Genomic DNA, 14,216 nt, shown 5'->3' on the forward strand with positions numbered 1-14,216 from the left:
AGCCGTCATCCACAGGGAGGCAATAAGCTGTTCTCTGATTGGTTCATCGTTGGAACACCGGGAAACCATGGATTTCAAACCATTTTTGCTCGGGACAGGACCGGCACGGTACCAGGTAAGGGCAGATATCACATTTTTGTTAATATATTAGCCGCCCCGGATTACTAGTTGCACTTCCGGGTTTCCACCAAAACTTTGGTCAAAATGGTGCGGCTTGTAATCGTGAAATTACTGTAATTTTACTTTGGTCCCCAGTAATCACTGCTTCAAAACCATCAGTTGCACTAAGCACCATTCATCTTCCTCCTGCCAGCCCAACCAAAACAAGTTTACACAAAAGCAATTTTTTTGGTCATGGTATTTTCACGTTCTCAAAGGATATATTAATGAACATAAACTCTTTTTTTAAACTAGTAGATCCGTAAAGTCTGGTATATGATGAGAAACGCAGTCTCTTTTAACAACTGAATTCTGTCATTAAAGTAGCAGTCTAACAGAACTATGCAAAGAGGAAAAATATTTTAAAACCTGCAGGATCATTTTACTTTCTAAACAGCTTTTTTTTTTAGCTTACAGAGTTAGAAATCAATGTGAAAGTCCATTTTTAATAATATTTCTGATTTAACTTTGGGAAATGTCTTACTGAAGCCAATTTTTGAATGAATAAGGAAGAAAAAATGGGTTACTAGTATGTTGGCATTTATCATTGGCCATTTTACTATTTCAGTAAGAGGTTATGCACAATGAAAGACTGACTTCTTTTCTCATCCCATAGAAGCATCAGATTTGTAATCTGGTGCCAATCTACTAATACACATATATGGTAAAAAGATCATCTCTCATGGACCAAAAAGCAGAGTAGCTTAATTATAAGGTCATATACATTCATGTCATCTCCAGCTTCACATTGACCCATCCAGGGAGATTTTAATTGTAATTAGAAAATAAATTTATTGTTTAAGATGTCATTCATAGAAAACACTTCACAGAATCAATTAGGTTGAAAAAGACCTCTGAGATCATTGAGTCCAACCTATAACCAAAAAGTACCTTGTCAACCAGACCTTGGTACTAAGTGCCACATCCAGTCTTTCCTTAAACACCTGCAGGGACAGTGACTCTACCACCATCCTGGGCAGCCCATTTCAATGTTTAATTGCCCTTTCTGGGAAGAAATTCCTCCTAATGACCAACCTGAATCTCCCCTGTTGAAGCTTAAGACTGTGTCCTTGTCCTGTCCCTTGTTCCCTGGGAGCAGAGCCCAACCCCCACCTGGCTCCACCCTCCTGTCAGGGAGTTGTAGAGTGAGAAGGTCCCCTCCGAGCCTCCTCCAGGCTAAACATCCCCCTCAGCTGTTCCTCATAGGACATGCACTCCAGACGCTTCACCAGTTCTGTTGCCCTTCTCTGGACTCACTCCAGCACCTCAATGTTCTTCCTGAACTGCAGGGTCCAGAACTGGACACAGGACTTGAGGTGTGATCTCACCAGTGCCAAGTACAGGGGAAGAATCATTTCCCTGGCCCTGCTGGCTATACTATTTCTGATACAGGCCAGGATGCCATTGACCTTCTTGGCCACCTGGGTACACATTCACCTTACATGTCATCATATTTCCCCCTCTCATTACATGGCAATTGTGCCTTGATGTTTTCGGCACAAACTTGACCCCTTAAAGAAGACACGCAAGAATGCAAGAGGGGTACTCACACATACTTGACAGATTTTGAGTACAAGCTATTGTTGGTTGCCTGGCTGGTGTTCTCACTGCTTGAAGTTGATCCAAATTCTGTGAGTGTAGGCTCTGATCCAAACTCCAAAGCTCCAAATTGAACATTTAATCCTGTCACATCTGCTGATCCAGGCATCTCCACTGCAGAGGCAGGAATCTTAAAGGAGGAAAAAACCCAACATAATTCTTTTGCATGCACTATCTGTATTAAAGATATAAGTAACTGACAGTCTTGTCCCTTAACTACAGACTTTTTCAGTTACTGGCTCAGCCATTGCTGCTAACTAGATCTGTGACAACTCCCCCCTTTACATAAATTAACTACATTCTTGTAACCTGAAATTAATTCATTGATTCTGTGCCCTGATCTGGAGCTGAAAGAGAAAGCCATACTATTCTACCATATCAAAGTGTCATCTGTGATCATCCCCCTCAGCCAATATTCATCTTGTGGCTAATAAGTCAATCCAAAAATCACATAACAACAGTCATTTTCCACACAGAACAATTATATATATGCTTGGAAAAGACATCACTGTATTTTGAACCTAAAAACTATTCAGTTTTGAATTTCCTGCTTTATAAACAAGAAACAGACCATGGTCTTTGCTCTCCTTCTTCCTAGAAACTTATATATAGAACCATTAAGGTTGGAAAAGACCCTTAAGATCAAGTCCTACCATTAATCTAGGTCCACAACTAAACCATATCTCTAAGCACCACATCTACATGTTTTTTAAATACCTCCAAGGATGGTGACTCCACCACCTTCCTGGGCAGTCTGTTCCAAAGTTTGATCACTCTTTCTGTAAAGAAATCTTTCCTAATATCCTATCTAAACCTCCCTGAGCATAATTTGAGGTAATTTCCTCTTTTCTTGTCAATTGTTACCTGGGAGAAGAGACCGACCCCTGCCTGGCTCCATTCTTCTGTCAGTTAGATGTAGAGAGGAAGAAGGTTCCCCCAAGCCTCCTTTTCTCTAGGCTAAGCCCTCCCAGCCCCTTCACCAGCTTCATTACCCTTCTCTGGACTTGCTTCAGAACCTCAATATCCTTCCTGAATTGAGGGGCCCAGAACTGGACACAGAACTTGAGGTGTGGCCTCACCAGTACCAAGTACAGAGGGACAACTGTTTCCCTGGTCCTGCTGGCCATACTATTGCTGATACAAGCTTTTGTATGCTTATATGTTTACTAAGGACAAACTCAATTACCTACCTTGGATGCTGGAGTTATCCTCCGTTTTGGTGGTTTTATCTGCTTCTGCTGGGTTTGGTGGGTAGTCACTTCCTGGTTATCCATAGATATAGTGGGGAGCTGTAACATTTTGCTAACTGCAGTAGAGGTGTCTACTGGTGATGACTCATGGAGTTTTACCTGGGAGGAGAAGGAGTCCAGCCCAGGAGGAGGAACAGGGGCTGTCTGCATTTGTTGTTGCTGTCGCTGGGTGAGATGGATTAGAACTGGGGATGGTTGAGGCTGCGATTTCAAGTCTGGTCAGTGTTGGGAAAAAGAAACATCAAAATTAAAGCATTGAAGTCTGTTCTTCATGCTTCTACCCTTTATGAAACAATCTAGGTGACCTGACACACTGGACAGCTATGATTTTATAGAGCATGCAAGTCTCTTTCAGACATCACACAAGTTTCATACTGAACATTACCACTGTAATAATAAAGCTAACACTTGATATTCTCTAAATAAACAGCTGTGGGGAAATATTATTTAGAATCATTGAAATGTTTAGGTTGGAAAAGACCTCTAAGATCAAGTCCTACCACTAACCCAGCACTGCTAAATCCAACAATAAACCATGTCCCTAAGCACCACATCTACACAGCTTTCAAAATACCTCCAGGGATGGCAAATGCACCACTTCCCGGGGCAGCTTGACAACACTGTCCATTAAGTAATTTTCCCTAATATCCAATCTAAACTTCCCCTGGTTCAACTTAAAGTTGTTTCCTCTCCTCACATTACCTGGGAGAAGAAATTGATCCACACGTTGCTACAACCTCCTTTCAGTTAGCTGTGGAGAGCAATAAGGTTCCCTCTGAGCCTTCTTTTCTCCAGGTTAAACATCTCCAGCTCCCTCAGCTGCTCCTCATAGGACTTCTTCATTGCTCTTCTCCGGACACACTCCATCACCTCAATATCTTTCTTGTAGTGAGGGGCCAAAAATTCAACACAGGATTTGAGGTGTGGCCTCACCAATGCCCAGTATAGGGGAACGATCACTGCCCTGGTCCTGCTGGCCACACTATTGCTGATACAGGCCAGAATGTCATTGGCCTTCTTGGCCACCTGGGCATACACTGGCACATGTTCAGCTGGCTGTTGACCAGCAACACAAGGTCCTTTTCTGCTGGGCCACTTTCTAGTCACTCTGCCCCAGCCTGTAGCACTGCAGGGGGGTCGGTGTGACTCAAGTACAGGACCTGGCACTTGGTCTTGTTGAATTGAATACCACTGGCCTCAGCACATTAATCCAGCCTGTACAGAGTCCTCTGCAGAGCCTTCCTATTCTCCAGTTGATCAACACTCCCACCCAACTTGGTGTTCTCTGCAAATTTATGGACCCCTTCAAGACATGAACAGCCAGTTTCTCCAGGAGAATGTTGTGGGAGACTGTGTCAAAGGGTTTACTAAACTCCAGGCAGACAACACCCACAGCCTTTGCCTCATCCACTAGGCAGGTTCACCTGTCATAGATCAGATTGGTGAAGCAGGACCTGCCTTTCCTAAACCCATGCTGGCTGAGCTTGATCCCCTGGTTGTTCTGTAGGTGCCACATGATGGCACTCAAGATGATCTGATCAATTACCTTCCCTAGCACCAAGGTCAGGCTGACAGGTCTGTAGTTCCCCAGATCCTACTTCTAATCCTTCTTGTAGATGGACATCTCATTTGCTAAACTCCAGTCTTCCAAGACCTCCTTGGTTAGCCAGGACTGGTGATAAATGACTGAAAGTACAGTAATTTCACGATTACAAGCCGCACCATTTTGACTAAAATTTTGCTCCCAACCTGGAGCGGTTTACACTCAGGAGCGGTCAATATATGAAAAAAGTTCGGAAATTTCCCAACCCAGAAGTGCGAGTCAGGGTGCCGAGCCGAGCACCTGCCAGTAAAACCCGGGATTGTGTGATTGTTACAAATTGGTTACTCTGTTGCGCGGCGGGTGGAGGCAGGCTCCGTGCCGGCAGTGCGGGGGGAGGGAGGCGGGGGGCTCCCTCCTGCTGGCCCTGCGGGAAAGGCGGGGGGCTCTGTGCTGCCGGCCCTGTGGCCTGGGGGAGAGGCGGGGGGCTCTGTGCTGCCAGCCCCGTGGCCCAGGGGAGAGGCAGGGGGCTTCGTGCTGCTGGTCCCACGGTGGCAGGGGGAGGCAGGCTCCGTGCCTGTCTTCCATTGCTGCTGTGGGTGAAGGAAGGCTTCGTCCCCGTCTGCCACCACTGCGGGTGAAGGCGGGCTCTGTGCCTCCCCCTCCTGCTGCCACCTTGGGTGCAAGCGGGTTCCATGCCTCCCTCCCGCTGGCACTGTGGGGCAGCGCCGGGCCAGGGCGAGCGATCCCGCATTTCTGTTACTAATTCGTTACTTTGTTGTACGCGGGTCCTCCCTGCGAACGAAAATGCGGCTTATAATCCAGTGCGGCTTATACATGGACAAAGACCTAAACGCTCCCGACACTGGTACGTGCGGCTTATAATCGTGAAATTACTGTAGTTTGGTGAGCACTTCTGTCAGCTCCCTCAGTACCCTTGGGTAGAGCCCATCCAGCCCCAAGGACTGGAGTGTGTCTAAGTGGTGTAAGCAGGTCATTGACCATTTCCCCTTGGATTGTGGGGGTTTCCTTCTATTACCTGTGTCCATCTTCCAGCTCAGGGGGCTGGGCATCCAGAGAATAAACCAGTCTTGTTATAAAAGACTGAAGCAAAGAAGGCATTGAGTACCTCAGCCTTTCCTCATCCTTTGTCACTATGCTTTCTCATACACCTAATTAAGGATATTCTCCTTGTCCCTCCTTTTGCTGCTGATATAGTTATAGAAACATTTTTTATTGTATTTTATGGCAATAGTCAGATTGAGTTCTAGCTGGGCTTTGGTCTTTCTAATTTTTTCCCCAACATCCTTGTAATCCTTGCACATTGCCTGCCCCTTCTTCCATGGAAAAGAGACTCCCTTCCCCCCCCTCCAAAATTCCAGCCAAAGGGCTCTGTTCAACCAGGCTGGTCTTTTTCTCTATCAGCTCATCTTCTGGCACATGAAGACTGCCTGCACCTTTAGAATTTCCTTCTTGAAGAATATCCAACCTTCCTGGACTCCTATGCCCTTCAGGACTGCCTCCCAAGGGACTCCATCAACCACTCTCCTAAACAGGCCAAAGTCTTTCCACTGAAAGTCCAACATAGCAGTTCTGATGACCTTTATCCTCACTTCTCCAAGAACCCAAAACTCTATCACTTTGCGATTGCTGTACCGAAGCCAGCCTCTGACCACCACATCCCCCACCAGTCCGTCTCTGTTCACAAACAGCAGGTCCAGAAGAGCACCTCCCCTGGTTGGCTCAGCAGCTGTGTCAAGAAGTTCTCTTCCCCACACTCCAGGAACTTCCTAGACTGTTTCCTCTCCACTGTGTTGCATTTCCAGTACACATCTGGTAAGTTGACATTCTGGACAAGAATAAGGACTAGCGATCGTGAGACTTCTCCCACATGCTTACAGAATATGTCATCTGTCTCTTCATCCTGGTTGGGTGGTCTATAACAAACTCACACCTGGATATCTGCTCTGTTGGCCTTCCCTTGGATTCCTCCCCATGAACCTGTTGCAGTTATGTCAAGACAGACACAACTGGCATCACCACCAGTCCTTTATTAAAAAACTTTACATGCCTTCTTTCAGTGTACTTCTTTCTGACAACTCTGACTCCTTCCCTCATAGGCAACTTCACACAGTACTGACTCCTTTTCTTACAGGCAGTTCCACACAGTTCTGACTCCTCTCCTCTGCATAACTGGCTCAACCCCAACCTATCCCTTTCCCAGCTGCCTTACCCTGACTGTTCCTCACATAACACCTTCTTACCTTATCTATCCCTTGCATGACTGCATGTCCCTTATCTCCTCATAGCACAGGCAGCAGACTCCATCCCAAACTGCAACAGACTCTCAGTCTCAAGCTCCAACTGAAACTGCAACTGGTGACCAGCTAACCCACTTTCATAACACCCAAACTGATTGGGCAGGCACAGATGTTTCCACTCCTCAGTAATCAGTACAGGTGTAATTTATCAGGACAGATTTCCTTCTGTACGCTCCTTTCAACCTATCTTCCCACACGAACCCTCAAGTGTATCATCACTATCATTAAGCTCCAGTCAATCAAGACACTCCCTAACGTACAGGGCTACCCCACCGCCTCTCCTTCCTTGCCTGTCACTTCTGAAGTTTATAGCTGTCCACTGCAGCTTTCCAATTGTGTGGATCATCCTACCATGTTTCTATGATGGCACCTATGTCATAATTTTCCTGCTGCACCATGGCTTCCAGCTCCTCCTGTTGTCCATGCTGCGTGTGTTGGTGTAGATGCACTTCATTTGGGCTATTGATCCTGCTGCCTTTTTCAGGGGGAGAAGCTCCAATTCCTGTGTGATCATTCCCACACTTCTGGGATTTCTAACAAATCAATAACCCTTGTGTCTTTGCTGCCTCATGGATCTCCATCTGATGCCGTTTAGGTTTTGCCTTTTTTTCTTTTATATGTTCTCTGTATTCTTCACGCATATATTTGTAGCTCTGTAGCCTACTGCATTAGTGACTAGTTTTCCCAGTATTTTCCATGGCCTTTCATTAAGCAGAAAGACAAAACAAATTTCAGAGCTCCAAGCCCTGGGACGTACAAGTCTCTGTTCTATATTGATTCTTCTTGGGAACCAAGGTCGAGAACAACTCTTCCAGATACATTCTCATGGACAAAGTACAACTAGTGCTGAAGGGAGTGCTCCAGAGAAGGGGCTTGACCTAGGGGGGAATTGCATCACCACTTGTCCTCCTAATTGGTGCTTTTATATCAATTATGCTAATTTCCTAAAACCCATAAAAATGTACTCACCCCTTGGGGAAGGTGGGCTTTTGTGGACACCTTTCCATAACTGCCTCTGAAGGCCTTCAAAAAAAGATCCCCTTTAATGTTACCTCCTTGCTAAAATTATCTTGAGTTTCATTTCCAGGCTGGGCAAAAAGCAACACATCCCCTACCTCCACTAAGATGGCAGACCTAAGGACCTCACTGGCACGTGTCCCTCAAACACTGGTGTGCTGCCCAAAGGCTTCTCTCTAGCGAGCATGGGTTTATCCCCTTCCCCCTTCAAATCTAGTTTAAAGCTCTCTCAATGAGCCCTGCTAACTCCCGTGCAAAGATTCTTTCCTCTTTTTGAGACAGGTGGACCCTGTCTGTTGCCAGCAGGCCTGGTTTGTGTAAACTGACCCATGATCACAACGCAACAAAATTCTGCTGGTGACATCAGGCTCAGAGCCAGGTATTGATCTGCTGGCTCTTCCTGTTTCTTCCTTCATCATTCCCTGCAACTGGAAGGACAGAGAACACTTCTTGTGCTCCTGATCCCTTAATGAGTCGCCCCAAGACCCTGAAGTTTCTCTTAATTCCCTCAGACTTCTTGTTGCAACTTCATCACTGCCTACCTGAAACACTAACCTTAGAAAAATTAAGATTTTAGTTAAACTTAAATAATTGATTGATCGTCTGTCATCTCATGTTTGCTCAGGTGTGCTTACAATGGGAAAAGACAAAACTGGTAAGCAGGTCTGAAGAAGCACGAACAATCGCAACCAGAAACCCATTCTTTGAAAAATTGGAATATCCCCAGAAATCATTTGTATTGTCATTAATAGAAAAGGGTCGAAAGTTCAGGGCGAGGAAGACTCGCCTTACTTCCTCCTTTTAGGACCCCTCCCCACAAAAACGACCCCAGACTTAATTCAAGAAGCCAACCACGCATGCTTAATAACCATTCAAGCTAATTACCATAGAAAGCAGGGGATGGGAGGGGCTGGTATTATGAATATGTATTTATTTAAACCTTTTGTTAATAAATAGACTCTGTGACCACCTGTAATTTTGCAGTGCATATTAGGGGGCTACCCCACGCTGCTGCCCAGCGCTGAATAAACATACCCTTTCTAACTTTAAATTGTTAGAGAGTCTTTTGTCCGTCACAGTTGAGTATCGGTATTAGACCAATACTCATATTTTGGTAAATCATACCTGAAAAATCAATAATCTGAGTGCTGTATGAGCATAGAAAGCTTTCTCTTCACATCTTTTACCTGGGCCCCAGGGGAGCAGCAGACTTCATAAAGAAGTGAGTTTGGTCTGCATGTGAAGCCTTCTGTTCCCTTCAGAAGGGAGTCTCATATGACAGTGACCTGTCTTTTTCTTTATGGAAGCAGTTTTGACACAAGGCATAGGCTGACTTAACCTTGGCAACACCTCCATGCTAGATGAACCACTGTCCTCATTATTGTTCAGCTCCACTTGCAGAGCCTCATACCTATTATGGCAGGGCACCTGGGGAGGTGGAGTAGTCACAGATGAGATGTGCCTGCTGCGTTGGGTAGGAACTTGTCACCATTACCCCCTATCCTTTAGGTTACCATGTTAATCCAAGCAGAAAGAAGATAGGGGATCTTCCCTGTCATGTGCCTTGTCTGACAGGTGGGTCTGTCTCAGGAAAGGTAGGGTTTCATTCCAGTAGTCTCTCTTGCACTCCCTGATACTCCTAAACCTACTCATCTCCTCCCAGACTTCTGTCACTAAGCAGAGGAATTCCTCTACTTAGGCACGCCTTCCACAGGTGTGCTCACTACTGCTGTCCAATACTGGTATAAGAGCAGGGCATATCCTGCAGCCTGACACCTGGGTGGCAGTATGTTCCCACTGGAGCTCTGTCTAGGCAGCTGTTTCAGTCATGGTGTGTGCAGAGCTTAGAGAGGTCGGCTATGGCTGTCTGCCAGGTGGATACCATTGCTCTGTGATTGAGCTGGTAGGGCCTCCTGCACAAACTGCCACACCACTACCTGGTTTAAGTGCCACATGGGGTGACCACCATTACTCCTGGCCCTGCCCATGCCTTGTCAGTCACTCTCATGCAAGCTGCTGGCTTCTGATGGGTCTCGGTGCTCTCCTGGGGTTTCCCCAGCTCAGGACATTATCACCAACCATTTCCCATAGATCCCCTGCTCTGCTGCAAAACACACCTGCACCAGAGCTGCTTGCCTTGGCTTTTTTAAAAAATATAAAAGCAAACCTATTCATACAGTGACATAACATTATCACACATTAGGCCTCAAAAACTCTTATGGATTATTTTAGTCAAACACTGCAAGTTTTACGGCAATTAACTGTGCCGATAAAATGTGATTATTTCCGAGGGGTCTAGAGTTGCAACTTAGTGGTATTATGAGTTAGGATTCCCCCGCCCCTACAAAAGAAAAGATTTTCAACAGAAATAGGAAGTCATCTAACATCTCAATATGGCTGAAAGTCAAGAGACACTGGATGCTGACAGGTTTTTTCCCAAGACTTCCCCTTTTATATTTTCAGACACTGAAAGTATCTCAGAGCACTGGTCAACAACCGTAAGAGATCCACAGCATTTGCAGTGTGAAGGTTTTTTTATCCAGTTGAAGCATATTAGAAAGCAACTTAAAATGTACCTAAACATTTTTTCAGAATTTCTGCATGCCAAAGATTATAACTGCTACCAAATTGGCTGCTTATCTATCTGCAAACATACACTGAAACAGCAGAGAGATACAAGAGCTATCACTCTTCACAGTGAGAATACTGCTAGGAACTACACTGTAAAACCAAGTTTGTGTCATTTTCACTGTTTCTACTAATTTTACTCAATTAAATGAAAAATCCATACAATTATGAATAGAAAAAAATTGATAACCTGCATCATTTTCAGCACACACAGATTTCACACTATGGAAAGAATGATGAGATGTGATGCACATTATGAAGAAATTATATAGTACTCATTCAAAATTCAAGCAATGATGAGAAGAGAAAAAATTGGGGAAAAAGACTAAATATGGTACAACCTAGAAGCAGCATAGGCACACTGAAAATAGGTATTTTCCAGGATTTGTTGAGAAACAAAGTGTACTGGTTTTGGCTGGGGCAGAGTTAATTTTCTTCTCAGTGGCTGGTATGAGGCTGTGCTTTGGATTTGTGCTGAACACAGAATTGATAATATAGATATTTTTTTATTGCTGAGTTTACACAGAGTCAAGGTCTTTTCTGCTCCTTGTACAGCAATGTTGAGGAGGAGGCTGGGGGTACGTGGGAGATTGGGAGGAGATGCAGCTGGGACAGGTGACCCCAACTGACCCAAGGGATATTTCAGACCATGAGACATCATGCTCAGCATATAAGATGGGGGAAGGAGAAAGGGGAGGACGTTTGGAGTGATGGCATTTGTCTTCACAAGTCACCATTACACATGATGGAGCCCTGATTTCCTGGAGATGGCTGAACACCTGACTGCCCATGGGAAGGGGTGAATTAATTCCTTATAGTTTGCTTTGCTTGAGTGTGTGGCTTTTGCTTTCCCTATTAAACTGTCTTTATCTCAACCCACAAGTTTTCTCACTTTTACCCTTCCGATTGCACAGGGCTTGGTTGCTGGATGGGGTTAAACCATGACACAAAGTCACCTCAAAATTCCACTTAAATATTCAAGCACATTAAATCAAAGATGTCATTACATGAAGGCTCAACAACCTCTTAAGATTCAATGATATTTATAGATAGCCTTAAGCCTCTCAAAACTTAGTTTGTGATATGTCTATTACCAGCAACTGAGTGTAACACAATGCTGTAACCAATTATATTATTAGGATTATGTTTTTTTTAAAAAAAGCTTTTCATTTAAGGCCATTTAAAATTGCTACTGGAATTAAGACATCTTGTAGTTTAATAGAGAGCAAAAGCTATGTCAAAGCACTTACCAAACTGACTAAGGACTGAGGCCTGGGTAATGGGTGGTTTTCGATCCCAGGATGATGTGGTAGTTGTAGTAGAACTATTACTGTTTTGTTGAGAGGTAAACTGACCCAAACCTGGAGATTTCAATTGGTCCAAGATTTGGGATCCAGTAGAGTTTGTCAGTTTAGGAGACCCACGTTCTCCAAAGTCAGAACAAAGAACTGCAGACTACCAAGAGGAAAAAAAAAAAAAAGGGGAGGGGAAGAATGGAGTTGAGTATTTAATAAATAATTTGAACATAACCATAACCATAGGGTCAATGCCTAAAGCTGCTATTTGGCAGCAACCAAAACCTCTTCAGTCCTAGATTACTAATAAATCACAGAATTGTCAGGGTTGGAAGGGACCTCTGGAGATCATCTAGTCCAACTCCCTGCCAAGGCAGGGTCACCCAGAGCAGGTGACACAGAAGCATGTCCAGGTAGGTTTTGAGCATCTCCAGAGAGGGAGACTCTACCCCCTCCCTGGGCAGTTTTTGTAGTGCTTTGCTACCCTCAATGTAAAGAAGTTCTTCCTCATGTTGAGGTGTCACTTCTTGCATTTTAGTTTATGACCAGTAAAAAAATCAGCAGTTGGAGCATATGACCAGACCCTCTCTGGTTATCACTGATCTGTTATAACTTCATCACTGACTACGACAATACTGATTTACAGTAATTTCACAATTATAGGGCGCATCCCTTTGACTAAAATTTTGATCGAAACCCGGAAGTGCGCCTTATAAATGGACAAAGTTCGGAAATTTGCCAACCCGGAAGTGCGAGCCACGAGCCAAGCCGCGAGGGGGATGGGGCGGCGCCACAGGAGCGCCAAGCCGTGAGGAGGGGCGGTGCCGCGGCAGCGCCGAGCTGCGAGCCATGGCCGTGCTGCGGGAGCCCCGAGCCGTGCCAGCCGGAGCCGGGGGCAGGCGGGAATGCTGGGGCCTGTGGCACAGGAAGGGCACCTGGGGCTGCGTTTAAAGGCTAAGCCAATCTGTGAAAAATGTTTGCAAATTGAGCACCTGCCAGTAAACCCCGCGATCGCGTGATTCCGTTACTAACTCGTTACTTTTTAGCACGCGGATCCTCACTCCAAAAAGAAGTGCGCCTTTTAGTCCAGTGCGCCTTACATATGGACAAAGTTTGGAAATTTGCCGACACCCGGAAGTGCACCTTATAATCCGGTGTGCCTTATAGTCATGAAATTACTGTACTTTAATCCATGCATCTTAAAATAGTATGCATTTACTAATAGTTGCATTTTTTCTGTGAAAATCAGTTTAAGTGCCCAATTTCAAGCCCTCAGAACTGACTCAGAAATAATCGGGTTTCCACAAAAAGCAGTCAGATATGTGTTTGCAAATAATGCATCAACGCTCCCTGGCATAGAACTCTTCACTATAAACAAGTGATTTCATCCTAAATCAGCATGCAGTATATGCATCTGCTCTCTACTCAAAAATTAATACAAGTACTTCATGTGAACTGAGGAACAACTACAGTAATTTCACAACTATAAGGCGCACCATTTTGACTAAAATTTTCTCCCGAACACGGAAGTGCACCTTATAGTCCGGTGCGCCTTATCTGATGTACAAAGTTCGAAAATTTGCGAACCCAGAAGTGCGAGCTGCGAGCTGAGCCGGGACCTGTGAGAGCTGCGGCCGTGCGGGGGGAGTCGGGAGCCACAGCTGCCGGACGGGGGAAACCGAGAACCGGCGCGGCCGCTGGGCGGGGAGAAGCGAGGGGAAGCGGCGCGGCCGCAGGGAAGCGCCAAGAAGCGCCGAGAAGCGGCAAAAAAGCGCTGTGGAAAAGTGGCGAAAAAGCGCCCCGGGAAAGTGGCGAAAAAGCATCCCGGGAAAGCGCGGAAAAGTGGCGAAAAAGTACCGCGACAAAGTGCCCTGGGAAAGCACCGAAAAGCGGTGAAAAAGCGCTGTGGGAAAGCGCAGAAAAGCGATGAAAAAGCGCCGCGAAAAAGTGCCCCGGGAAAGCACGGAAAAGCGGCGAAAAAGCATGGAAAAGCAGCGAAAAAGCACCGCGAAAAAGCACCCCGGGAAAGCACCGAAAAGCGGCGAAAAAGCGCCACGGGAAAACATCGAAAAGCGGCGAAAAAGCACTGTGGGAAAGTGCTGAGAAGCAGCGCCGTCGCCGGCCAAGGGAAAGCCGGTACGCAGCGCGGTCGCGCGGTGGGAGTCGGGAGCCGTGCCAGTCAGCACCAGGGGCGGGCAGGAGTGCCGGGATCCGCTGCACGGGGAGGGTGCCTGGGGCTGCATTTAAAGGTTACACCGATCTTAGAAAAATGTTTGCAAATTGAGCACCTGCCAGTAATTTGTTACTTTGTTGCGCGCCGCACGGTTCCTTGCTGCAAAAAAATAGTGCACCTTATAGTCCGGTGCGCCTTATATGATCGACAAAGTTGCGAAAGTTGCCGACTCCC

General features: G+C 45.7%; 1 protein-coding gene and 1 non-coding gene across 6 annotated transcripts in view; both read right to left on the reverse strand.

The window, feature by feature from the left end:
• The window catches only part of LOC117005092 (ubiquitin-associated protein 2-like), a 222,010-nt gene that overhangs the window by 93,578 nt on the left and 114,216 nt on the right, over nucleotides 1–14,216 (reverse strand). For 3 of the 5 annotated variants that reach the window (XM_033076363.1, XM_033076366.1, XM_033076362.1), the window contains exons 12-14: nucleotides 11,765–11,969; nucleotides 2,949–3,223; nucleotides 1,710–1,888 (exon numbers count right to left, since the gene is read on the reverse strand). In XM_033076363.1, coding sequence (XP_032932254.1) covers nucleotides 1,710–1,888; nucleotides 2,949–3,223; nucleotides 11,765–11,969 — 659 coding nt within the window. The remainder of the gene's footprint in view (nucleotides 1–1,709; nucleotides 1,889–2,948; nucleotides 3,224–11,764; nucleotides 11,970–14,216) is intronic. The other 2 variants (XM_033076365.1, XM_033076364.1) reach the window with 1 other exon arrangement.
• LOC117005107 lies at nucleotides 2,197–2,279 on the reverse strand. The gene has a single exon (XR_004419775.1). It is a non-coding gene; the product is annotated as a small nucleolar RNA SNORD121A (small nucleolar RNA).

This window comes from Catharus ustulatus, chromosome W, assembly GCF_009819885.2.
Source record: "Catharus ustulatus isolate bCatUst1 chromosome W, bCatUst1.pri.v2, whole genome shotgun sequence".
NCBI lineage: Eukaryota > Metazoa > Chordata > Aves > Passeriformes > Turdidae > Catharus > Catharus ustulatus.